The 25,465-nt window shown below is 43.4% G+C and overlaps 1 protein-coding gene across 1 annotated transcript in view; it reads left to right on the forward strand.

The window, feature by feature from the left end:
- The window catches only part of LOC114664078 (collagen alpha-6(VI) chain-like), a 353,886-nt gene that overhangs the window by 92,346 nt on the left and 236,075 nt on the right, over positions 1 to 25,465 (forward strand). Inside the window, exons 6-9 of the mRNA XM_051936115.1 lie at positions 903 to 1,523; positions 10,024 to 10,584; positions 20,692 to 21,249; positions 23,252 to 23,827. Of these exons, the coding sequence (XP_051792075.1) occupies positions 903 to 1,523; positions 10,024 to 10,584; positions 20,692 to 21,249; positions 23,252 to 23,827 (2,316 nt within the window). The remainder of the gene's footprint in view (positions 1 to 902; positions 1,524 to 10,023; positions 10,585 to 20,691; positions 21,250 to 23,251; positions 23,828 to 25,465) is intronic.

The following is a 25,465-nucleotide window of genomic DNA, read 5'->3' on the forward strand; positions in this document are numbered from 1 at the left end:
CCAAGGAAAAATAAATACAATGGTATAGATTTAGCAAACAATAGTAAAGATAATTAGAACTTTACAGTTTAGAAGGGATTATTTGAAATCTGGTCAAAACTTAGCTGGAAGCCAGTGTACTGACGCAAGAACAGGAGTTAGGCGGCTGTGAATTTTTTTCACTTCCAGAGGTGCTTTTTGCAGCAGCGTTTTGAAATTTCGGCAGAATGAAGAATGGTGTATTTGTACAGCCTGTGAACAAAGAATTGAAATATCCCGGTTTTGGTTACCAATGCACTCCAGTGTTCTGTTTCTATCACGGTTTTATTCCCCGTTTATTTTCCGCTCTATTATTGTTTTTGTTACTTTTAAATCATAATTTTATTCATACTTTTATGTAATTTCTGTTATGTTTCACATTTATGTACTGTGACTTTAAACTTATATAAGTGTCTTGTATTCTGTGGGTGGAACCCTCCTCCCCCCCCCCCCCAAGAGACCATGACGTCACACCTGAGGGACCGCCCTTCTCATTTGTATTCTGGTGGATGAGACTTCTTCCCACAGACTGTTACTGAGTTATTTTAAGGATTAAGGACAAAGATAGGCGGAGCCAAGATAAATGGCAGAAAAAGTAAGGGATGGGGCGGGGCCTCAGGAAAAAAAAAAAAAAGATTCAAAAGAAAGATCAAAGGGTGGAGCATCAGTCATGGAGAGGGCATGTGAAGTGACGAGTGAGGGGCGGAGATACAGTCTGCTACTGACACTCCTGCTATCTTGAATGTTCTTGTGTTCAGAAAGAGGTTAGTTGGAAAATGAAGGTGTTATCACTGGAGAGACAGGAATTTTAGGATATTTTCTGCTTGAAGACAATAAGAGGTTCTTCTTTTCTTAATTCATTGTGTGTTTGCTTTGCGTTTCAGCTTGCAGGAGCGCAGTTTTGGCTGATGTTGTATTTTTAGTGGATGAATCTGGAAGCATAAGCAGTGAAAACTTCAAACAGATTCGCTCCTTCATCTCTAATATCGTTAACGTTTTGGATGTCAGCTCAGACAAGGTCCGCATCGGAGTGGTATTGTACAGCGATTCTCCAAATGTTGAATTCTTCCTGAACACGTTTTTCTCCAAGGAAGAGGTTCTGCAGCAGGTCCAGAAACTGCCATTCCGCGGAGGAGGGGCCAATACTGGACGGGCGTTAGACTACCTGCGGACAGAAATCTTCCAGGAAAGTGTGGGAAGTAGGAAGGCACAGGGAGTGCAGCAGATAGCCGTGGTGATCACCGACGGAATCTCCAGCGATAATGTAAGCCTTCCCGCTGCCAACCTCCGACGTGACGGTATCACCATTTTTGCAGTGGGAGTCCAAGAAGCTGACATCAGTCAGTTGAGGCAAATTGCTTCACACCCACCACGGAAGTACGTGCACAAGGTGGAGAACTACCTGGAACTGTCCAATGTGAAGAAGTCCCTCCAGAAACTGCTGTGCAATGACATCCTCGTGCAGGCCTTTGTGATTCCAAAGGTGACGCGGCTTATTGCAGAAGGTAAGACGTGTAGGACATGACGCTTGTTTGTTTTTAATTTATGGGCTGTTTGTCCTGTGCTGGAAGTGAAAGCAAATAAGGGGATTTTTAGAGAAGGACTTGAACAAAAAATATCACAATATGCAGATGATATATGGCACTGTATATATCAGACACACAACATTCTGTGCCTACAGCCCTAACAGCACTAACAGAATTTCAAAAGATATCTGGACTCAAAATTAATTTGAACAAAAGTGGGCTCTTTGCAGTGAATTCTCTAGCAGACAACACAAGATTGGACACCTTCCCTTTTATCATTTAAATACCTAGGGGTCAACATCACAAGTAAACACGAAGCTCATTATCCACAAAATTTTGTTGTTTGCATGGAAAATATTAAACAAGACGTGCATAGATGGTCTGCCCTCAATCTTACTTTTAGCAGGAAGAATTAACATTATCAAGGTGAATATCCTCCTTAAGCTTCTGTTCCTATTTCAAAACATCCCCATATACATTAAAAATCATCAATCATAACCTAATTTATTTTGAATTCAAAAAATCCACACATCCAAAGGGCGACCCTATAATGACCTAAATCAGAAGGTGGCATGGCACTACCTCATTTTTGATTTTATCACTGGGCAGCAAACATACAGTTAGGTCCATAAATATTTGGACAGAGACCACTTTTTTCTAATTTCGGTTCTGTACATTACCACAATGAATTTTAAATGAAACAACTCAGATGCAGTTGAAGTGCAGACTTTCAGCTTTAATTCAGTGGGGTGAACAAAACGATTGCATAAAAATGAGAGGCAACTAAATCATTTTTTGAACACAATCCCTTCATTTCAGGGGCTCAAAAGTAATTGGACAATTGACTCAAAGGCTATTTCATGGGCAGGTGTGGTCAAGTCCGTCGTTATGTCATTATCATTTAAGCAGATAAAAGGCCTGGAGTTGATTTGAGGTGTGGTGCTTGCATGTGGAAGATTTTGCTGTGAACAGACAACATGCGGTCAAAGGAGCTCTCCATGCAGGTGAAAGAAGCCATCCTTAAGCTGCGAAAACAGAAAAAACCCATCCGAGAAATTGCTACAATATTACGAGTGGCAAAATCTACAGTTTGGTCCATCCTGAGAGAGAAGGCAAGCACTGGTGAACTCAGCAACGCAAAAAGACGTGGACGTCCACGGAAGACAACAGTGGTGAATGATCGCAGAATCATTTCCATGGTGAAGAGAAACCCCTTCACAACAGCCCACCAAGTGAACAGCACTCTCCAGGGGGTAGGCGGGCGTATCGATATCCAAGTCTACCATAAAGAGAAGACTGCATGACAGTAAATACAGAGGGTGCACTGCAAGGTGCAAGCCACTCATAAGCCTCAAGAATAGAAAGGTGAGATTGGACTTTGCTAAAGAACATCTAAAAACGTCAGCACAGTTCTAGAAAAACATTCTTTGGACAGATGAAACCAAAATCAACCTCTACCAGAATGATGGCAAGAAAAAAGTATGGAGAAGGTGTGGAACAGATCATTATCCAAAGCATAGCACATCATCTGTAAAACACGGTGGAGGGAGGCAGTGTGATGGCTTGGGCATGCATGGCTGCCAGTGGCACTGGGACACTAGTGTTTATTGATGATGTGACACAGGACAGAAGCAGCCGAATGAATTCTGAGGTGTTCAGAGACATACTGTCTGCTCAAATCCAGCTAAATACAGCAGTCAAAGTGATTCATGATACAGATGGACAATGACCCAAAACAAACAGCCAAAGCAACCCAGGAGTTTATTAAAGCAAAGAAGTGGAAAATTCATGAATGGCCAAGTCAGTCACCTGATCTTCACCCAACTGAGCAGGCATTTCACTTGTTGAAGACTAAACTTCAGACAGAAAGGCCCACAAACAAACAGCAACTGAAAGCCGCAGCAGTAAAGGCCTGGCAGAGCATTAAAAAGGAGGAAACCCAACATCTGGTGATGTCCAGGAGTTCAAGACTTCAGGGTGTCATTGCCAGCAAAGGGTTTTCAACCAAGTATTAGAAATGAACATTTGATTTCCAGTTATTTAATTTGTCCAATTACTTTTGAGCCCCTGAAATGAAGGGATTGTGTTCAAAAAATGCTTTAGTTGCCTCACATTTTTATGCAATCGTTTTGTTCACCCCACTGAATTAAAGCTGAAAGTCTGCACTTCAACCGCATCGGAGTTGTTTCATTTCAAAGTCATTGTGGTAATGTACAGAACCAAAATGAGAAAAAAGTTGTCTCTGTCCAAATATTTATGGACCTAACTGTACAAGCTATAAAAACCTGGACATGGACACAAATAGATGAACACATGCACAGGCTTGGTCCGCCATAGAAATGAAATCCTGCAGCACTTCTTTATATTCCTTGCTTTGTGCCCCAGTAAATACAAGTTATCATCAATATACTAACAAGACAATTGTCCTTCATTCACTCAGAATATGAACTCAATTTAGGAAGCACTTCAAGTTAGAGAATATTTTATCTGTGGCACCTCTACATGATGACCATCTTTTCCCAACCTCTTGAACTTACACAGTTTTTAATATTTGGAAAACGTATGTAATTAAATCATTAAGAGAACTGTATATAAATAATATCTTCGTCATCCTATGAACAATTACACTCCAAATTTAATCTCCCATCAACACAATTTTTCAACTATCTCCAAATTACAAACTTTGCTAAATGAAATCTGCCTAGTTTTCCTTACCTCCCACCTATTTCTATTGCAGAAGAGATATTGATCAGTCTGGGGGACTCAGACAGCATTTCTATGATATATAAAAACATTTTAAAGTCCCTTCCATCCTTTTAAAGATCCCAGAGTTCATTGGGAAAAGGATCTCTCACTCAGCATCTCAGAAATAGGAGTGGAAGGCAGCCATGCACTGAATTCACTTGAGCTCCATCTGCGCAAAACTTCAATTATTCAACTTCAAAAATTTTATTGAGCACATCTCTTTTGTTTAAAATTGTCCAAAATGTTTCCAGGGTGAAAGCCAACCTGGGAACGTTGCAATCGAGCTCCAGCCTCATTTGGCTACATTATTTGGGTGGCGTGTACCAAATTAACAGCATTATGGACAAAAAATCTTTGCCTGCCTATCAGACAGCCTTGGTGTCCCAAGGTGTATTGTGGGCTCACAGAGGGGCTTAAAGCAGAGAAGGACAAACAAACTGTCATGGCCTTTACTTCACTATTCACACGTCGACTTTTCTTGCTCAACTGGAAGAATCCTAACTCACCTCTCTTAACTCAGTGGGAAATCGATGTTCTATATAATTTGAAATTGGAAAAAAACAAATTCTCACTTAAAGGATCTGTGCAAATGTTTTTAAAACCTGGCCGGATCTCATCAATAACATTTTAGAATAAGCATTTATATTGGGGAGAAAGACTCCTTTCTCTCTTTACTACTCTTAACAGTTTTGCTCAGGTTGTTGGCCTTGCTCTCTTTCTCATGAGTGGAGGTTGATTGGATTTTAGCTTGACTCGATTGTATGGAACGCTATATATGCTTTTAATAAGTTCAATAAAAGATCCAAAAAAAAAACAAAACCAAGCAAGTAAGGTGTGGGCATCTGAACCCTAACCCCAATCCTGGAGTTTCAGCTGCAGCTTTTCAGGTAGCAGGACCCCCATCATGTGATAAATTTCAATTAACTCCACAGTCATTTTTCAAATATTACAATATTTTTGCATGCTTAATGTACTGCTGTGAGGAAAGTCCCCAGCAGTCTAGGGGTTGGCACCATCAAAGGTGGCACCAGGTTGATACAAGGCAGGGCAAAGTCCAAAACAATCCACTGACAGAGAGAGCTACATTGATAGCAGGAACGTTCCTGCCCATGCCAGTGTTGGAGTACAGGGCTGCCCAGCAATCCCAACTTGCTTTTAAGAGTTTATTTCTGTCGATGCCTTTTGAATCTTCCATCTCCTGTTCCTTTAAAAAAAACATTATCAGCAGCACCTGCCCTGTCTGGGTACGCATTACAGCAGCTACTGTGGAAGCGTAAAATACGCCAAAGATTCTCACCTTGAAAGAAGGCTCTAGGAGTCAAGGATAGGCAAACAGAGTAATTAGCTTTATTGCAATAATCAACCCAATTAAGTCAAACTGAGCTGAGCCCTGAACAAGCCAGAAGTTACAGTTAATATAATCATTTCTTATCATCTTGACCTCGCACAAAAGAACTCATTCACTGCTCAGTCTGACTGCCCCCCTGCAGGCCCTCTCGGAAACCACCAATATTTCTTATGTTTTGCCATTCATGATCTTTTCTCGCTTCCCTTATTTTCTAGCCAGCATTCAACTGGCAGGTGTTCTCCCTTCTCTGACCTCGGGCGGTCTCCATTCATCATTCTTGCCCTTCTCCATCCTTTTGCGTTATTAAATATTGGTGGTTTCACTCTGAGCTCAATTAAAAAAGAAATATGGCATATGTCTTTATTTAACTATTTGCTTGGCATACCTCATTCGTGTTAAAGCTCACACTAAGTTTAATGCTTATAAGTTTTATATTGACTTATGCTAATACATCAATACATTTCCATACTACACCATAATGACTTTCCACGGTCACAGACACATTATGACACAGGGACAGTGGCATCTCTACATTAAGGGGAGGTGCACTGCATCCCCCAGCAGATGGCACTGATGTGTAAAACGTTAATACATAGTAAACGTTGTGAGCTGGAGTCACAAAGATGGTGAAAGGGTGTAGAAGACCTTCATTGGCCAGTCCAGACGTTTGTAATTGAAGTCAACCCCTCAAATACAACCTACTGGCTTCTGCATAAGCAGGCCTAAATTGGACACTGGCTTTAAAAGTTCAACAAATGTAATCAAGTCCCAAATGTCACATAATGCCCTTACAAGGGAGAGAAACCGTCCAAACTCTGGCTTTGAATCAAAAGTGGAACAAGAATCTTGATAAAAGAGGATAACTATTGAAGGAAACAACAAATAGGCAAATATAATACAAAATGTGCTAGAGAGCAAGAAAGGAGGCAATCCAAAGCTAACAAGTCCAAAAAACTAACTATTTATTACCCACAATACCTCAGTATAAGCACAAGCACAGGTTATCTCTAACTATTTATTACCCACAATACCTCAGTATAAGCACAAGCACAGGTTATCTCTAACTATTTATTACCCACAATACCTCAGTATAAGCACAAGCACAGGTTATCTCTGCACAAGTCCAAAAAACTAACTATTTATTACCCACAATACCTCAGTATAAGCACAAGCACAGATTATCTCTGCACAAGTCCATAAAACTAACTATTTATTACCCACAATACCTCAGTATAAGCACAAGCACAGATTATCTCTGCACAATTCCAAAACACTAACTATTTTTTACCCACAATACCTCAGTATAAGCACAAGCACAGGTTATCTCTGCACAATCCCCTCTCCTCTCTCTGTTGCAGTGCCCTCCTCCACTCGATTCTTACCTTCCTTCCTCCCAGCTCCGACTTGCCTGGATAAGGAAGTACTTTCAGTGCCAGGGCTGCTGCCCATTGGAATTAGTCCCAAGTCATATGGAAGTCCAATATTGCCGGGAGAACCTCTCCCTGCAGCGCCCTCTTGTGGGACCCATGGACCCCAGCAGGGCTGTGCTGCCGGACTACAACTCCTGGCATTCCCTGCTGGTTCCCAAATGGGCGCCAATATGGAGTGCTGCTGCCATTTAGCCCCTGGGGGTTACTAAACATCCATAAGAAACAGTCCGTCCCTATTCTCTTCTTTTATTTCAGTCAGGGAAGGTCTTCAAAACATGTCTGGTGGGGACGCCGTTCCAATCGCCTAGGGCTTCCCACTCAGGTACAGAATTCCTGATCGGGATGTCTGTCCCTCATGCAGTGAAGGCTTTTCTCTACTTTGGATGGGACGTTTGTCTGTCCTTCAGGAGCCTCCCGTTCAGGTAAGGAACCATCCCCTCTCCGGGTTCATCCCATATGCCACCTACAGAATATAAAGCCAGAGGGAGGGCCGAGCCATAGAGATGTCAGGGTGGCCCCGCCTCCTGGAGCGCCACCCAAAAAGCACACAGAATGGAGGCACATTTCTAAAGACAGTACATAATTACATGCACCACAGAAAATACCAGAACTGATACATAACAATTCTATGATGTTATAATTTAAAATGAAAGCATTCATTGAGTAAAACAATTCAAAAGCCAAATATGTGGCCAAAGAGTTAGTGCAAGAGTGAAGGGTAAAATGTATCAAATAGTGAGTGGCCAGACCTGTATTGTGGGATGGATAAAAAAAAAGGGGCATGAGAGGAAACTGGGCACAGTGGAAATGGGGATGTTGAGATGGATGTGTGGCGTAGCGAAGCTTGAGAAGATCAGAAATGAGAGGACTTAGAGGTACAGTTAAAGTTGGGGAAATCTCTTAAGGAAATGCAAGAAAGAAGGGGTAACGTGGTACAGGCATGAAGTGAAAAGAGAGAGGCAGGCAGAAGAATCATGGATAAGGTCAAGTCCATAAGTGTTTGGATGGCGACACAATTGTCATAAATGTGGCTCTGTGTGCCACCACAATGGATTTGAAGTGAAGCCATCAAGATGTGATTGAAGTGCAGACTTGCAGTTTTAATATAAGGGGTTTAACAGACGCATTGTAAGAGCTGTTTAGAAAAGATAGCCATTTTTAATCATGGACCCCCATCTACAGGAGTTCAAAAGTATTTGGACAAACTAACACAGTCATGTATATAATGATCATTTTCAATATCTGGTTGGAAATCCCTTCCAGTCAATGACTGCCTGCAGTCTGAGCCCACGGCCATCTCAAGTGTTGGGTGTCCACCCCACTGATGCTCTGCCATGCCTTCACTGCTGCTGTCTTCAGATGCTGCTTGTTCGTTGGACCTTCTGCTTTCAGTTTTGTCTTCAGCAAGTGAACTGCGTGCCCAGTTGACTGACTCTGCTATTGAAGAATATTCCACTACTTTGTGTTGTAAAGCACTTGGTTTTCTGTCCCAGTATGTTTTGGATCCTTGTCCATCTGAACTCTGAAGTGTCGTCCTGTCAGTTGTGCAGCATCTGTCTGAATCTGAGCAGACAGTATAGCGCCCTCTACACTTCAAAATTCACTCTGCTACTTCTGCTGGCAGTCGTATCGTCACTAAACACCAGTGATCGACTTCCATTGGCAGCCATGCATGATTAGCCCATAACACGGCCTCCACCATGTCCCACAGATGATGTGGCATTCATCAGATCATGAGTCGTTTCTTCTCTCCATCATTCTAGTACGTATTGATCTTAGATTCAATTGTCCAAAGTAAAATTGGTCCAGAACTTGACAGGCTTTTAAAAAATGTATTCTGACAAAGTCTAATCTGCCCTTCCTATGCTTGAGGCGTACCAGTGGTCGGCACCTTGTGGTGAACCCTCTGTCTTTACTTTCATGAAGTCTTCTCTTGATTGTAGACTTCGACAGTGACAGGTCAACCCCCCCAGAGAGTGGTCTTGGTTTGGCTTAATGTCATGAAGGGGTTCTTCATCACCCAGGACAGAATTCTGCAATCATCCAGCACAGTTGTCTTCTGTGGTTGTCCAGACCTTCTGGTGTTGCTGAGCTCACCTGTGTGTTCCTTCTCTTTAAGACTCTACCAAACGGTTGACTTGACCACTCGTGGTGGTTCTCTCTGATGGGTTTGTTTTGTGTTCTCTGCCTAATGATGGCCTATTTCTATTTGCACGGACCTCATATTGAGCGTTCACAGTGACAGCATCCAAATGCAAATTCCACGCTTGGAATCTTTTCCAGACTTTCTACCTGCTTATTAGTTAATGAAATACTGAGGGATCTGCTCACACCTGGCTATGGAGCAGCTAATCTGTCAAATGTCCAAGTACTTTTGAGACCCTGGAAATGGTAGGCTATGTAGAAAAATTGCTGTCATTCCTAAATGACTCATACGATATTTTTGGTTATCATACGATATTTTTTTTTAACTTAAATCGCATAATGATTGGTTTATTTTAAGTCCATTGTGGTGGTCTACAGGGCCAAAATTATGAAAATTGTGTCACTGTCCAAATACGTTTGGATCTGACTGTATGGTGTTGGGACAGAGGAGAAGAGGATGAGCAAAGAGAAAGTGGGTGGTCTTTGTGAAGGGGGATCTAATTGAGAGAGACTAGAAGGTGAGGAAGGGTACAAGAGACAAGAAGGGGGGGGGGGGGGGGGAATTTAGAAGCCCTATGTGAAAGTTGGAAAAGCTTTAGAAGAAGAAGAAGAAGTGAATAAAGAAGGCAGAATTTTTGAGGTCAGGTAGAATTACTTACGGAACATGACGCCGGACAGTGGTGATGCGTCATCTGTTGGATTGCACATGTGAGTAAGGACTCTTCACATGTAACAATAAGGCCCCTGTGAACCTTTGATGGCGTACGTTTTCATGTATTCTGTCCTTGACGATTGATTATTTTCCCTGCAGGGTGTGAGGAAACCGAAGAAGCGGACATCTACTTTTTAATAGACGGATCTGGCAGCATTTACCCTCAAGACTTCCTGGACATGAAAAAATTCATCATTGCAATGACAAAGATGTTCAGAATAGGGAAGGAAGAAGTCCGCATTGGTGTGGTCCAGTATTCGCTCACCACTCGACTGGAGTTCTCTGTCGCTCAGTATGGCACTGCAAAAGAAATAACAATTGCTGTGAAGAATATCGCCCAGCTAGGAGGGGGCACCGAGACGGGAGCTGCGCTGAAATCCATGGAGAACCACTTCAGGGAGGCAGCGCGAACCCGGCAAGCGAAGGTGCCCCAGTTCCTGATCACAATCACCGACGGCAAGTCTGATGACAGTGTGGTGGAAGCCGCAAACAGCCTCCGCTCGATGGGCGTGTTGACGTATGCCGTTGGCATAAGGGACGCGGACATGGCGGAGATCGAGCAGATCGCTGGCGTGCCAGAAAGGATGTTCTACGTGAATAACTTTGACTCTCTGAAGCAAATTAAAGATGAAGTCGTTCGAAAGATTTGCTCCAAGGAAGGTAAGTTCAGGTTATCCGATTCAATTCAGGCGCTTGGCACCGAGCTCTGTAAGGGTCGGCCAACCAGAAAGGGGAAGATTCAATGAAAACATCTAGAAATGCTTCTAAGGGGGTCTTTGGGATCCATATTTATTTTTTTTTTATAACTGACAGCTTAATATGCATTGCGATTTGTCGGATAACTTAAACTTATGGGGTCCTGTTCTGTCATGGAGCAGGGATGTGGAACAGCTGGCAGAATCTCCCACCTTTCAAAACTGAGATCTTTGATCAATGTTCAGGATGTCGGCACAGCTTAGTCTGAATGCATCGTCACAAATGAATTGAGCTGGGCCTCTTTAAACAGATGTGATTCTTTACCGGTGGTCCTAGCCCTCCAAGATGGTTCAAAATGACAAAGTCCAAACATAAGCAATGTGGGGTATCATTTCAGTCCATTTCAAGGTTGCAGATTACAAATATGATGTGATTTTTTTGATCCTTTACAAGGGGTCTAGCCCTCTATCAGTGGGTGACAAGTGACAAATTTCTGTCACAATTCTTAGACTTTAAACATTTTAATTTGTAGCACATATTTTAATATTTCAAATATATGAAGTGACTATTCTTGTTTATTATGCGCCTCATGAAGGAAATCGTTACATTTTTTTATGAACACCCCGCCTTAGGGAGGCCTATGCTAGCTCAGCGTATTTTGCTATTACTGTTGTAAGTCGCTCTGGATAAGAGCGTCTGCTAAATGATGTAAATGTAAATGTAAATAATGAAGAGCCTCAGAATTCGGTACACGGCGCACTGTAAGCAGTGTGTGGGCCAAACGACACTCTAGCATTGGCACACACCTCAGACCAGGCGGCACAGTCGACACCAGGGACTCTTAAACTTTTTTTTTTTTTTTCTCTTGTAACCCAATTTTGCCTTTTTAGTGTCTTCAAGACGCAGTCCATGATGACCACTGCAGATTTGTTATTGACATTCTGGTGTGTGATAATAATAATAATAATAATAATAATAAATTTTATTTATATTGCACTTTATATTTTAGCAATCCCAAAGTGCTACAGAGTAAAAATAGAATAATAAAATAAAAAAAAAAGAACAGAAGAGTCTATAAAAATACTTTAACAAAATGACTTTCTAAAAAGATGAGTTTTTAGGTTTCGCTTAAAGGCCTCAGTCGACTGTGGGGCTCTCAGGTAATCAGGGAGGGCATTCCACAGCCTCGGCGCCACCGATGAAAACGCCCTGTCACCCATGCTGCTGAGCTTAGTTCTGGGGACTTGAAGAGTGTTAGTGAGTACAGAGCGGAGGGAACGTAAGGAGTTATGGGGGGTAAGGAGTTCCTGTAGATAAAGAGGGGCATGTCCATAAATTCACTGATGGGTAAGAAGGGAGACCTTGTACTCTATTCTGAATGAAACAGGGAGCCAGTGAAGGGTTTTCAGGATTGGGGTGATGTGATCATACTTTCGCACCCTCATCAGGATCCTGGCAGCGCTGTTCTGAATATACTGGAGTCTCTGGATACTCTTGCCAGGAATCCCAATGAGGAGTGCATTACAGTAATCCAGCCTGGAAGAGACAAAGGCATGGACGAGCTTCTCTGCATCTGCCAGGGTGAGTAATGGGCAGAGTTTGGCGATGTTCTTGAGATGGTAAAAAGATGACTTACAGAGATATTTGATGTGGGTGTCAAAAGTAAGTTGGGAGTCCATTCTAACACCCAAATTAGTAACAGATGTGGAAAGAGGAATATTTTGGCCAGAAAAAGTAATACTGGTGATGGTAGAAGAGCGAAGATGATGTGATGTACCAACTAAGATGGCTTCTGTTTTGGATCTGTTCAACTGAAGAAAATTGAGCCTCATCCAAGCCTCTATCTCCTCCAGGCAGGTAGACAATGTAGATGTTGGCAGAGGAGCAGTAGAGGAGGTGGGAGTAGTCCTGAGGTAAAGCTGAGTGTCATCGGCATAGCAATGGAACGATAAACCATGTCTGCCAATGACAGTTCCAAGGGGGAGCATGTAGATAGTAAAAAGGATAGGGCCCAGCACAGAGCCCTGTGGAACACCACAGGCGACGTTGTGGGTGTGGGACTTTGCGCTGCCAAGGGCAACATGCTCAGTTCTGCCAGTCAGGTATGATGTAAACCAATTTAGAACAATTCCTGAGAGTCCAATAGTGTATTGCAGGCGGTGAAGAAGGATGTTATGGTCTATTGTGTCAAAAGCAGCTGTCAGGTCAAGGAGGATAAGTAGTGAAGGTGAACCAGTATCTGCCGTCATCAGAAGATCATTGGTGACCCTGACCAGGGCTGTTTCAGTGCTATGGCCAGGGCGAAAACCAGACTGAAACTTTTCAAACAGATTGTTCAGTTTGAGATGATCGTGAAGTTGTGCTGCAACTATTTTTTCCAGGACTTTGGAGAGAAATGGAAGATTGGAGATGGGCCTATAATTGGAGAGAACTTCAGGATCCAAGGTGGATTTTTTCAGTAGAGGTCTGATGACAGCAGTTTTTAGTGCAGAAGGAATATGGCCAGCCAGGAGGGACTGATTTATTATTCTGGTGATAAGTGGAGAGATGGCAGAAATGTTGGCCCTCAGCAAGGGTGAGGGGAAAGGGTCCAGGGAACTAGTAGACGGTTTCATTTTCCTGATGACATCCTCCACCTCTTCCCGTGTGGCAACAGAGAAAGAGCAAAGAGGATGGACGGTCTCAGACAATGAGTCAACAGTTGGGAAGGGCAAGATATCCTTGGTAGAGAGGTGTAAACGGATATTATCAACTTTTTGTTTAAAAAAGTTGATATACATGTTGCATCTGTCATCAGTGGTCTCGGAATGGGCAGGTAAAGGAGGTTTGACAAGATGATTTATGGTTGAAAAAAGTTTTTTAGGGTTGCTGGAGCCATTTCTGATGATGGTGGAATAAAACTTGGACCGTGCAACCTTCAGAGCTTCTGCATACGCTCTCATGTGTTCTCTGTAAGCCTGATGGGTTGGGGGGGGTTCCCCTTGGAGAATCGATGCTGGCAGTTACAGAGGATTACTGTCAATTGTTTAAACTGTCCACGGCAACACATCGGAGAAACTTTGCAAACGTTTTGCGACTCTTTACAATTGAATACCCAAAAGACAACAACCTGCAACCCAACCCATAGTGCAAGAAATTACAGGGTGGTCTACTCAGATAAGATAGATAGATAGATAGATAGATAGATACTTTATTAATCCCAAGGGGAAATTCACATACTCCAGCAGCAGCATACTGATACAAAAAACAATATTAAAGAGTAATAAAAATTTGGTAAAAACAGACAATAACTTTGTATAATGTTAATGTTTACCCCCCCGGGTGAAACTGAGGAGTCATATAGTGTGTTGGAGGAACGATCTCCTCAGTCTGTCAGTGGAGCAGGACGGTGACAGCAGTCTGTCGCTGAAGCTGCTCTTCTGTTTCGAGATGATCCTGTTCAGTGGATGCAGTGGATTCTCCATGATTGACAGGAGTCTGCTCAGCGCCCATCGCTCCTCCACGGATGTCGAACTGTCCAGCTCCGTGCCTACAATAGAGCCTGCCTTCCTCACCAGTTTGTCCAGGCGTGAGGTGTCCTTCTTCTTTATGCTGCCTCCCCAGCACACCACCACGTAGAAGAGGGCGCTCACCACAACCGTCTGATAGAACATCTGCAGCATCTTATTGCAGATGTTGAAGGACGCCAGTCTTCTAAGGAAGTATAGTCGGCTCTGTCCTCTCTTACACAGAGCATCAGTATTGGCAGTCCAGTCCAGTTTATCATCCAGCTGCACTCCCAGGTATTTATAGGTCTGCACCCTCTGCACACAGTCACCTCTGATGATCACGGGGTCCATGAGGGGTCTGGGCCTCCTAAAATCCACCACCAGCTCCTTGGTTTTGCTGGTGTTCAGGTGTAGGTGGTCTGAGTCACACCATTTAACAAAGTCCTTGATGAAGTTCCTATACTCCTCCTCTTGCCCACTCCTGATGCAGCCCACGATAGCAGTGTCGTCAGCGAACTTTTGCACGTGGCAGGACTCCGAGTTGTATTGGAAGTCCAATGTATATAGGCTGAACAGGACTGGAGAAAGTACAGTCCCCTGTGGCGCTCCACAATGTCAGACCTGCAGTTCCCGAGACGCACATACTGAGGTCTGTCTGTAAGATAGTCCACGATCCATGCCACCAGGTATGAATCTACTCCCATCTCTGTCAGCTTGTCCCTAAGGAGCAGAGATTGGATGGTGTTGAAGGAGCTAGAGAAGTCCAGAAACATAATTCTTACTGCACCACTGCCTCTGTCCAAGTGGGAGAGGGATCGGTGTAGCATGTAGATGATGGCATCCTCCGCTCCCACCTTCTCCTGATATGCGAACTGCAGAGGGTCGAGGGCGTGGCGGACCTGTGGCCTCAGGTGGTGAAGCAGCAGCCGCTCCATGGTTTTCATCACATGTGACGTCAGAGCGACAGGCCAGAAGTCGTTCAGCTCACTAGGACGTGATACCTTTGGGACTGGGGTGATACAAGATGTGATCCAAAGCCTCGGGACACTCCCCTGTTCCAGGCTCAGGTTGAAGATGCGTTGTAGAGGACTCCCCAGCTCCAACGCACAGGCCTTCAGCAGTCGTGGCGATACTCCATCTGCACCAACTGCTTTGCTGGCATGAAGTCTCCTCAGCTCTCTGCTCACCTGCACTGTTGTAATTGTGGGTGGGGATGTCTCTCCTATGCTGGTATCAGCAGAAGGATGGGTGGAGGGTGCAGTACTCCGAGATGAGAGTGGGTTAGGGTGGTCAAACCTGATAAGATAAGTAAAGGAAATTAGAATTACTGCCTGATCGTAAATGGCAAACATGCCATGCCAGCATATTGTCACAGCGTGTTAACACATAGTGCAGAGGGTATAGAAAAGAACCCCCCCTTTGAAATATTCCCATTTTTTTAGCTTTACAGCCTTCAATGTAAACACACAAACTAATATTTCTGCCCAGCTTTACTTACTCAATGCCACCTCTGACACCCAAGTGAAAGAAATCACAGCTACAGTTCAGAAAAATCATAAAAAATCCTACTGACCTACTGAGATTAATAAAGGATCACCCCCCCCCAATGTCAATGTCTTTTTGTTGACCCCCCTTTTGATTTAATGACAGCCTTGAGTCTGTTGGTGATTCTTCTCTATCAGCTTTGCACACCTAGATTGTCTAATATTTGCCCCCCACTCTTCTTTACAGTTTAACTGTTCAAGTTCGGTCACATTGGACGGTGAGTGTTGGTGGTCTGCTATCTTCAGATCTTTCCACAGATTTTCAATGTGATTTAGGTCTGGGCTCTGACTGGCCACACCAGGACATTCACTTTTTGCCCCTTCAGCCACTGGGTGGTCAGTTTTGCTGTGTGCTTCGGGTTGTTGTCAAGTTGAAAGGTAAATATTCTGCCCATCTTCAACTTTCTGGCAGAGGGTAGCAGGTTCTCCTCAAGAATTTGATGGTATTTTGCCCCATCCATTTTTTCTTCTACCCTAACAAGAGCCCCAGGTCCCCCCACAACAGGATGCTGCCCCCTCCATGCTTTACTGTAGGTATGGTGTGTTGTGGATGGTGAGCTGCATTGGTGGACCGTTTGCTATCGAGGCCAAATACTTAAATTTTGGTCTCATCTGACCATAAGACCTTTTTCCACTTGACATCAGAATCTTCAAGGTGCATTCTGGCAAAGCTCATATGAGCCTTAATGTGGCCTTTCTTGAGAAGTGCGACCCTCCTGAACAAGTCACAATGGTGGAGCGCTTGTGAAATTGTTGTCACCTGCACACCATTAATGACCACTCTTTGCTATCAAATCCTGTAACTCCTTCAAAGTAGCCAGTGGCCTCTCAGTAGCCTCTCTTACCAGTTTCCTTCTTGCTCTTCCATCCAGTTTGGAGGGTCCTAGTTGTACCAAACACTTCTTTATGATGGACTTTACTGGGCTTCTTGGGATTGATAAAGCCTTTGAGATGTTTTTGTCTCCATCTCCTGCCTTATGTCCGTCTACAACTCTATCCCTGAGATCTTTTGAAAGTGGCTTACCACCCATAGTCAGTTGTTTGCTGTCAGTTCCACTACCAAGCAAGGGAATGAATGAGCGAGGAACAGCTTCACTAATCACACTCATTTCAACTGAGGTGAAAAGAAGCCAGTAACCGCAATGGGAATAGGGGGCACCGACACCTGATTGAGTTTAGGGGGGGGGGGGGGGGAGGGGGGGGGGAGGGGGGTGATCCTTTATTCATCTCAGGATTTCTTGTTTTTGATTTTATAAATAAATTTTCTGAACTGTAGCTGTTCAGTTTCACTGAGCTCTTTAACTCATAGCAGCAATTGTCACTTTTTTATTTCCTTTCCATTCTGGGTCTTAAGTTCAGTTAATTTTCTTTTTCAATCTGCATTGCTTGCAATTTTCAGTTTTAGCCCCCCACCATTTATGGTGCATGAAGTGGAAGAAATAAGGGGGTGGGTTTTTAGGCCGACACCCCTGTGGGCGGGACCTATGCCATCACGGATTTCAAAATTTTTAACAAGTCGTCCCCAGACATGTATTCTTGTTCCAGAGCCACATTGAGGTCCCCTGAGATTAAAAAAAGACAAGCAGATTGTTTTGGATCGTGGATTCCACGTCGTTTGTACCTTCTGCATCAGGGTTCTGGTGCCTTGTGTAATTTTAATAATACCCTTTATTCATTGAGCACTGAATTCATTTCAAAATAACAGGAAGGAAGTTTCACCTTGGGCGGCACGGTGGCACAGTGGGTAGCGTTGCTGCCTCACAGTAAGGACACCTGGGTTTGCTTCCCGGGTCCTCCCTCTCTGTGAATTTCCCCTTGGGATTAATAAAGTATCTATCTATCTATCTATCTATCTATCTATCTATCTATCTATCTATCTATCTATCTATCTATCTATCTATCTATCTATCTATCTATCTATCTATCTATCTATCTATCTATCTATCTATCTCCCTGCATGGACTTTGCATGTTCTCCCCATGTCTGCATGGGTTTCCTCCCACAGTCCAAAGACATGCAGGTTTGGTGCATTGGCGATTCTAAATTGTCCCTAGTGTGTGCTTGATGTGTGTGTGTGTGTGCGCGCGCCCTGCGGTGGCTGGCGCCCTGCCCAGGGTTTGATTCCTGCCTTGCTCCCTGTGTTGGCTGGGATTGGCTCCAGCAGACCCCCGTGACCCTGTAGTTAGGATATAGCGGGTTGGATAATGGATGGATGGAAATTGCACCTAAATTTTGTTGTACAATGTCTCATTGCTACAATAAAGATTTTGATTTGAATGTCTGGAGAAGACATTTATAAAGCAGACCTGTAAACAGCAGGCAGCGAGGGGTGTGCTGCACACTTAGTGAACACTTTGAGTTCATCTTCTGGTGAAGATGAAAGCCAACGGTGGACCTTGCAGCATTTGGTGACTTTATGGCGTGAATGGGCTGACCAAGTAGTGATGCTGCAGTGTTCTTTGAGCCATCTGTATGGGACAGGATCATGTAAGGTTCTCGCCATCAGGGTTCATCGCGGTGAACAGGCATCCAAAAGGCAATCTGCAGCAGTTGCTGACTGTGGTGATGTAATGGGCCCAGTCGCCTACACACACATTGTGATAACGGCCCCGTTGCCGAACGCCCTTCCTATTGGAAACAGAAGGCGCTTGCATTCAGTTAATGTACAGCTACTATGTGATGCTCAGAGGTGTCTGACTCCTGTTGTTGCAGGGTGGCCCAGCTCAGTCCACGATTCCGTTATTTAATCAAACCGTATTGTGGGAATCGGATTTCCAGCTCCTGCTGTGCATGAAGTTTGGCTTCTTCATAAGTAAACCTAACTGATAGGTTTGGAATTAAGTTCAGTCCATTACTGACCACTTGGAAAACATGTCTTTCAAGTAATAGTAGGTGCACCACACAAGAGGAGATATATAATGAGATACATTCCTGCGTGATCAGTGATAGAAGAAATATCTACATTATGGTGGACAGCTGGCTCCCTTGCCCTGCTATGCTGCCTTCCTAATGGAAGGACCAGAGGAGTGAACCTAAACAGGGCATTAACTCCCCCTGGATTGCTAGATGGCAGACCCAAGGACTTGCAGCAGTGCCTCGGACTCCCACAGTCCTCCATGGCAGTTGGGGTTTGGCTCAGCCCTGTTGGGTTCTTTGGGTGCCTCCAGGGGGTGCTGCAGGGACTGCAGAGACCTACTTTGTTGGGCTTCCACCTCACCCAGAAGTGCTTTCAGATCACACTAACGGGCCACCGGGAGTACTCCTGGGTGCAGGATAAAAGAATCCCACTGCCACTGCTGTAGGAGCCAGAGGGACAAAGCTTGCTGGAGGAGGAGACGGAGACAGAGACAAAAAAGTAGAAAGAAGAACAGGCATTGCTGTGCGCTGTTCTCTTACTGGGCTTAGGGACTGTGCCGTGGGAAACGAGTGATAAGCATTTCCTGCTGAAATCAAAGCCCTGTGTGTGTGTGTGTGTGTGTGTGAAAGAATTTGTGCCTGCATCTGTGGGTGTCCGGTTTGGGGAGCTGTTGCGCCCCCTGCAGGCCACAATGTACAATTATTAAACCGTATCGTTTGCTAAGCCTGCTTAATCCTGAGCAAGGGCACATGAGGCTGGAACCTCACCCAGCATGCACCAGGAGGAGACTCATGCAGACACAAAGAGAACATGCGGCTTCTACACAGGAAGGACTCAGGATGTGAACCGTGGCCTTCTTACTGCAAGGTAGCAATGCTACCACAACGCCATTATGCTGCCCTTACATTGTTATAAATGTATATATTGTGGCTGGGTGAAGGAACGACAGTTGAGCGTATAATTGGGGCACCAATCGTTTAATTACAGAGCAAAACAAGGAACAGAAATGCCCGTCTTGGTGTCTAAATTGGCCCTGGCTTTGGGCCTGCAACAAATGATAAAGACCTAGTCACAGTCACAGAGTTACAGTACATCTATGGCAGCTTCCTTCAATAAGTGACGGGAATCTCCCTGGAGAGAAAGGGGCGGAGTTAAGGGCCTTGTGGGGCGGAGTCAAGTGGCCTCAAGGATTGGATTCTCAGGAGAGAAGGTGAAAATAGGATTAAGGGGAGCCACCCACCCCCCCCCCCCCCCGGTCCAGCAGGTCATTGATGCGTGACAATATATACATAAGGGGCTTTGTAAGTCACCTTGGATAAAGGTGTCACCTATAAAAAATAATAGAATGGGACCATTGGTTCACTAAAGAGTGGATGGTGGCATCTGGACTCCTCAGGTGGCTCACTGCTGCACGACCCCACATGGTGATGGCATCGTGGGCTAACGGCCATGTGCTGTGCTGTGTTGTGTGTGTTTGAACTACCCATAATACATTGCAAACGTGTGGCATTGCATGCACTTCTCTCCATTGCGGTGACCGCGTGATTTTCAATTTGCCCTTTACTTTTTTGAATTACCCTCCTCTATCACAGGGGTCATTTTGCTTGACTTCTCACTAACTTTAGGACTTGAAACCCTGAAGGTGCAGGTTGAAGTCCCATTGCTGCCACTGTGTGACCCCCAAGCAAGTCACGTCACCTGCCTGAGCTCCAAATAGAAAGACAAAAGAAACGTAACCAGTCGTATCTCAGATGCATCAGTCAAATAATACAAATAATAATAAAGCAAATGAAGATTAGGAGGTGGCATGATGGAAGAGTTTAAAATATACTTTGGAATAAGTGCCAGCTCGTATTATAAAGTAAATTCATCAAAGAGAATACCGGAACACAGACGTAATCTGGTTAAGAGCAAACTTCACACAAATTTTAGAAAGTCTTTCTTTGCACATAGAGTCCCAGCCCCATGGCATAAATGGCCGGGCGTTGTGGTGGACAGTCAGAGTTAATAATAATTATAATAATAACTTTATCTATATAGCGCCTTTCCCATGCTCAAGGCGCTTCAAAGTGCTCTGGTGACTTGATGTCATTTTGGGGAATTTAGCTGAGTGGGGTGGGTGAATTCTGTTGGACTGATGGGCTTGTTCGCGTTCTGATTGTTCTGATTTGATATTTTTCAGTGTGCAAGCAGAAGGAAGCAGACGTCATTTTCCTCATTGATGGCTCAGGAAGCATTTTCCCTGTTGACTTTGACAAGATGAAAGGATTTATGGAAGCCATGGTGGACAAATCCGACATTGGTCCCGATAAAGTGCAGTTTGGGCTGCTTCAGTTTAGTGATTCACCACGGGAAGAGTTTCAGCTCAATGCCTACGACAACCAACTGCAACTCAAACAGGAAATCACTAACATGGAGCAGCTGGGAGGCGGGACCAATACGGGGGCGGCTTTGGAGTTTGCCTCTCAGTATTTTGACCAATCAAAAGGAGGCCGCCCTTCGGTCAGGCAGTTCTTGGTCATCATCACCGATGGCGAGGCACAAGATGAGGTCAGCAAGCCGGCACAGGCCCTACGACAGAAAGGCATCATCATCTACTCCATTGGCGTGGAGAATGCCAACACCACCCAGCTCCTGGAAATCAGCGGCGGCATAGACAAAGTTCACTCCATTAATAACTTTGACGACCTTCGCTACGTCGAAGACAAAATAATATTTGAAATCTGCACACAGGAAGAAAGTGAGTAGCAGCTTTTACTTTACATTTGAAGGGGGGGGGGGGGGGGGGGAACTGTGATAAAAGAATCATGATAAAAAAAAATAAATCATCATAAACAAATCAAAATAAAAGAAATCACAAGCAAATTAACTAAATCACAAAGTTAATCACAAAATGAAAATGAATGAATAATAATCAAATATCAAACTAAAATGAATGAAATCACCAATTAATCATGATAAAAGAAATCAGGATAACACAAGTAAATAAGTAGTGATAAACAAAATCACAAACAAATGAAATCAGAAACAATGATTGAAATCAGTGATTCCATCACAAAATGAAAACACTGAACTAAATGAAATCATAAAACAGTTACAATAAAATAAATCATCATTAAAACAAGGAAATCAATATAAACAAATAAATTACAAAAGAAATTACAAGCAAATAATTGAAATCACAAACGTAACCACCAGATAAAATCATAAAATGAAGATCACAAGCTTAAATTAATGAAATCACCAACATATTATGATAAAACAAGTAAATCATCGAAACAAATAATGGCAAAAAAATCACAAACAAAATAATGAAATCATGGACAAATTATTGAAGTTAATGATTTCATCATGAAAGGAGACCACAAAATGAAAATCATGAACTTAATGAAATCACAAAATAATTATGATAAAATAAATCATGATTAAAATAAAGAAATCATCATAGACCAAAAGTTATAAAAATAATTACAAGCAACTTAATGAAATCAGAAACATTCATCCATCATCCAACCCGCTATATCTTAACTACAGGGTCACAGGGTTCCGCTGGAGCCAATCCCAGCCAGCACAGGGTGCAAGGCAGGAAACAAACCCCAGGCAGGGCGCCAGCCCACACCCACACGCCAAGCACACACTAGGGACAATTTAGGATCGCCAATCCACCTAAACTGCATGTCTTTGGACTGTGGGAGGAAACCGGAGCGCCTGGAGGAAACCCACGCAGACACGGGGAGAACATGCAAACTCCATGCAGGGAGGACCCAGGAAGCGAACCCAGGTCTCCTTACTGCGAGGCAGCTGCGCTACCCACTTTGCCACCGTGCCGCCTAAATCAGAAACAAATATTTGAAATTAAAGTTAAAGACAGATACAAATCACAAAATGAAAATCACAAACTTAAATGAATGAAGTCATGAACTTAGCCACAAACTGAAATCACAAAATGAAAATCATTACCTTAAATTAATGAAATCACAAAATTATATTATGAATTAGATAGATAGATACTTTATTAATCCCAAGGGGAAATTCACAGAATTAATAAACATACAACCAAAGAAATTACAAACAAATTTATATAATCATAAATATTTGAAATTATGGATTGCTCCATGAAAACCACAAATTAATAAAATCATGAACTTAATGAAATCACAAGTCATGATAAAATAAGTAAATCACTGTGAGCAAAGAATGATCAAATTAATGAAATCACAAACTTCATCACAAACTAAAATTAATGAAATCCTGAGTGAATCATGATAAATCAGGAAAAAACAAATAAATCCTCATGAACAGATCATGACAAAAGAAATCAGAAGCAAATTCATGAAATCACAAATAAATGATTGAATCAATGATTTCATCATAAAATGAAAATCATGAACTTAAATAAATAAAATCACAAAATAAGTATGATAAAAGAAATCATGATTAAACAAGTAATTCGTTATAAACAAATCCCAAGTAAAGGAATCATGAACACATTAATGAAATCACAAGCAAATTATGGAAATCATAAATATCAGCACAAACTGAAAATCAAAAGTTAATTTAACGAGAACACAAACAGTTCCTGACAAAACCAGTAAAATGCCTCGATCCGTGTAAAGAGAGCCCTGTCTATTCTGACGTTCAACCGTCCCCTCTCGGGACATTCTGGGTCGTTTTGGACAGTAATACTCCATCGCCTGCTGTTGTTTATGAAGCTATCAAATGTTTTCTTTGTTTTCTTCCAGCCTGCAAGAGGATGGAGGTGGCTGACGTGATGTTTGTGGTCGATGGCTCAGGGAGTATCCAGCCAGAACAATTTGTAAGCATGCAGAAGTTCATGATGTCCCTGGTGAATATTTCGGACGTCGGCAAGGACAAGGTGCACTTCGGGGCGGTGGTGTATTCCAACCAACCGGATGAAGCATTTCGCCTAAATCAATACTTCACAAAGGACGGCTTGAAAGACGCCATTTGGAAAATGCACAAAAAGGGGGGTGGAACGTACACGGCCAGCGCCATGACTTTTGCTCGCGATCGCTTCACTCAGCCTTACGGCGGCCGCATGTCTAACAACGTGTCCCGGGTGATGATAGTCATTACAGATGGAGCAGCTACCGACAGGATCGCTCTGCCTATCGCGTCCAGGGATGTGCACAAGCAGGGAATCAGCGTCTACGCAGTTGGGGTGGGCAACGCAAAGACTCAAGATTTGGAAATTATGGCAGGAACAAAGAACAAAGTGTTTTATGTGGACAGTTACAAATCACTGGAAGCACTTCACAAAAACATGAGCCAGCTCCTCTGCAATGAAACCCAGAAAGGTAAGTGGGAAGACCTCGGGGAGGGATACACACCAGAGAAACCTACATGGCGGGTGGGCAGCTTGGGAAGTTCTCAGGCTGTAAAATGGACAGCCATGGGTTGGGAGGGTCCTATGTGTGTCCAGTAAGTAGGCCGAGGCTGACCAACAATGGAGCTTCAGACCCCTTTTCACATAGATAACAGGTTGGGAATTTGACAGAACAGAATATGGTGGGCTTCCCCAGAATTATAAGAATACATTTTTCCTGAATACCCGTAATGAACATGAATTTTTGAAAATGTGAACACACAATTGCTATTAGTTTAAAATGGAAGAGAATGGTCCCCTAGTCCCATAAATTGACTCCCAGTTTTGCTAACACCAAAATACATGAAAATGGACACAACAGCTAAATAATAAGAAAAATTGTGAAGAGAAACCTGAAGACGACGCACGTTACTGTCCTCTTTGGGGGTGTTGTACTTGGGAATTTCATTTTTGTTTTGCTTACCATCTCATTCTTCTTCTTTTCCTTTTGTTTACTTGATGGCATGTTGTATACCTCCTGTCACACTCCTGTTCATGTTGTCACGAGAGCTGTGACATGTGACAAGGCCAGGTTCCAATATAAATATGGCAGCATCAGAATACCTCAGTGGACTCCTCCGGCCCTTTTACTTTCTGCACTCTTTTATTGTGTTGCAGATTTCATTTTAAAGGAATAAATTTCACATTTTTGCTCCTCAATTTACACTCAATACTCCCATAATGACAAATTGACATCATGTGTCCAGAAAGGCTTGCAAGTTTATTAAAAATCAAAACCCGAATTCTTTCAATCCTAGACGTTTTCAGACGCCCCTCTGTTGTGGCCCTCCAGGTTGTGTTCCGGTTTCTAGAACTCGACTGGAGTCCACCTGTGGCACTCTGAATTGACTGGACATCGTTTAGAAAGACACACATGTGGGCCTGTGCAGAGAAGGTCACACTGCATGTCGGGACGAAATCCAGGCCATGATGTCCAGCAAAACTCTCTGTAGACCTCTGGGATGAAATTGTGGTGAGACATGGATCACAGTAAGGGGATTAAAACATTTGTAAAGCTTTGAGTGTTCCCAGGACCCCAGTAGCCTTACAAATATGAAATGGAAGAAGTTTTGGAACACCAGGACTCTTCTTAGGCCCTTGGTAAAAGGAGGTGGCAAAGAATCCAATGGTCACTCCTAACAGAGCTTTAGACTTCCTCAACTGAGATGGCAGAACCTGTCAGAAGGATGTCCGTCTCAGCAGCCGTCTTATCAGTCAGGTGTTTATGGTGGGGTGGATAGCTGGAAGCCACACTTGAGGAAAAGGTAGATGACAGTTTAAAGGACTCCTGAGAACATGACGAGAAAGATCTCCATCTTTGATGAGACACAAATAAGACTCTTTGGGCTGAATTCCAAACAATATGTCTGGTGAAGTGCCTAATGCCATCTCTATAGTGAAGTGTGGTGGTGGCAGCATCAGGCTATGGGCACAGGGAGACCAGTCAGAATTGAGGGAAGGGCGAATGCAGACAAAAACCAGAGAGAACCTTGAAGAAAACCTGACAGGGTGACAGGGCACCATTCAGCATGACAATGACCCATAGCATACAGCCGGGACAAGTCTCTGA

Source organism: Erpetoichthys calabaricus, chromosome 13, assembly GCF_900747795.2.
Source record: "Erpetoichthys calabaricus chromosome 13, fErpCal1.3, whole genome shotgun sequence".
Lineage (NCBI taxonomy): Eukaryota > Metazoa > Chordata > Cladistia > Polypteriformes > Polypteridae > Erpetoichthys > Erpetoichthys calabaricus.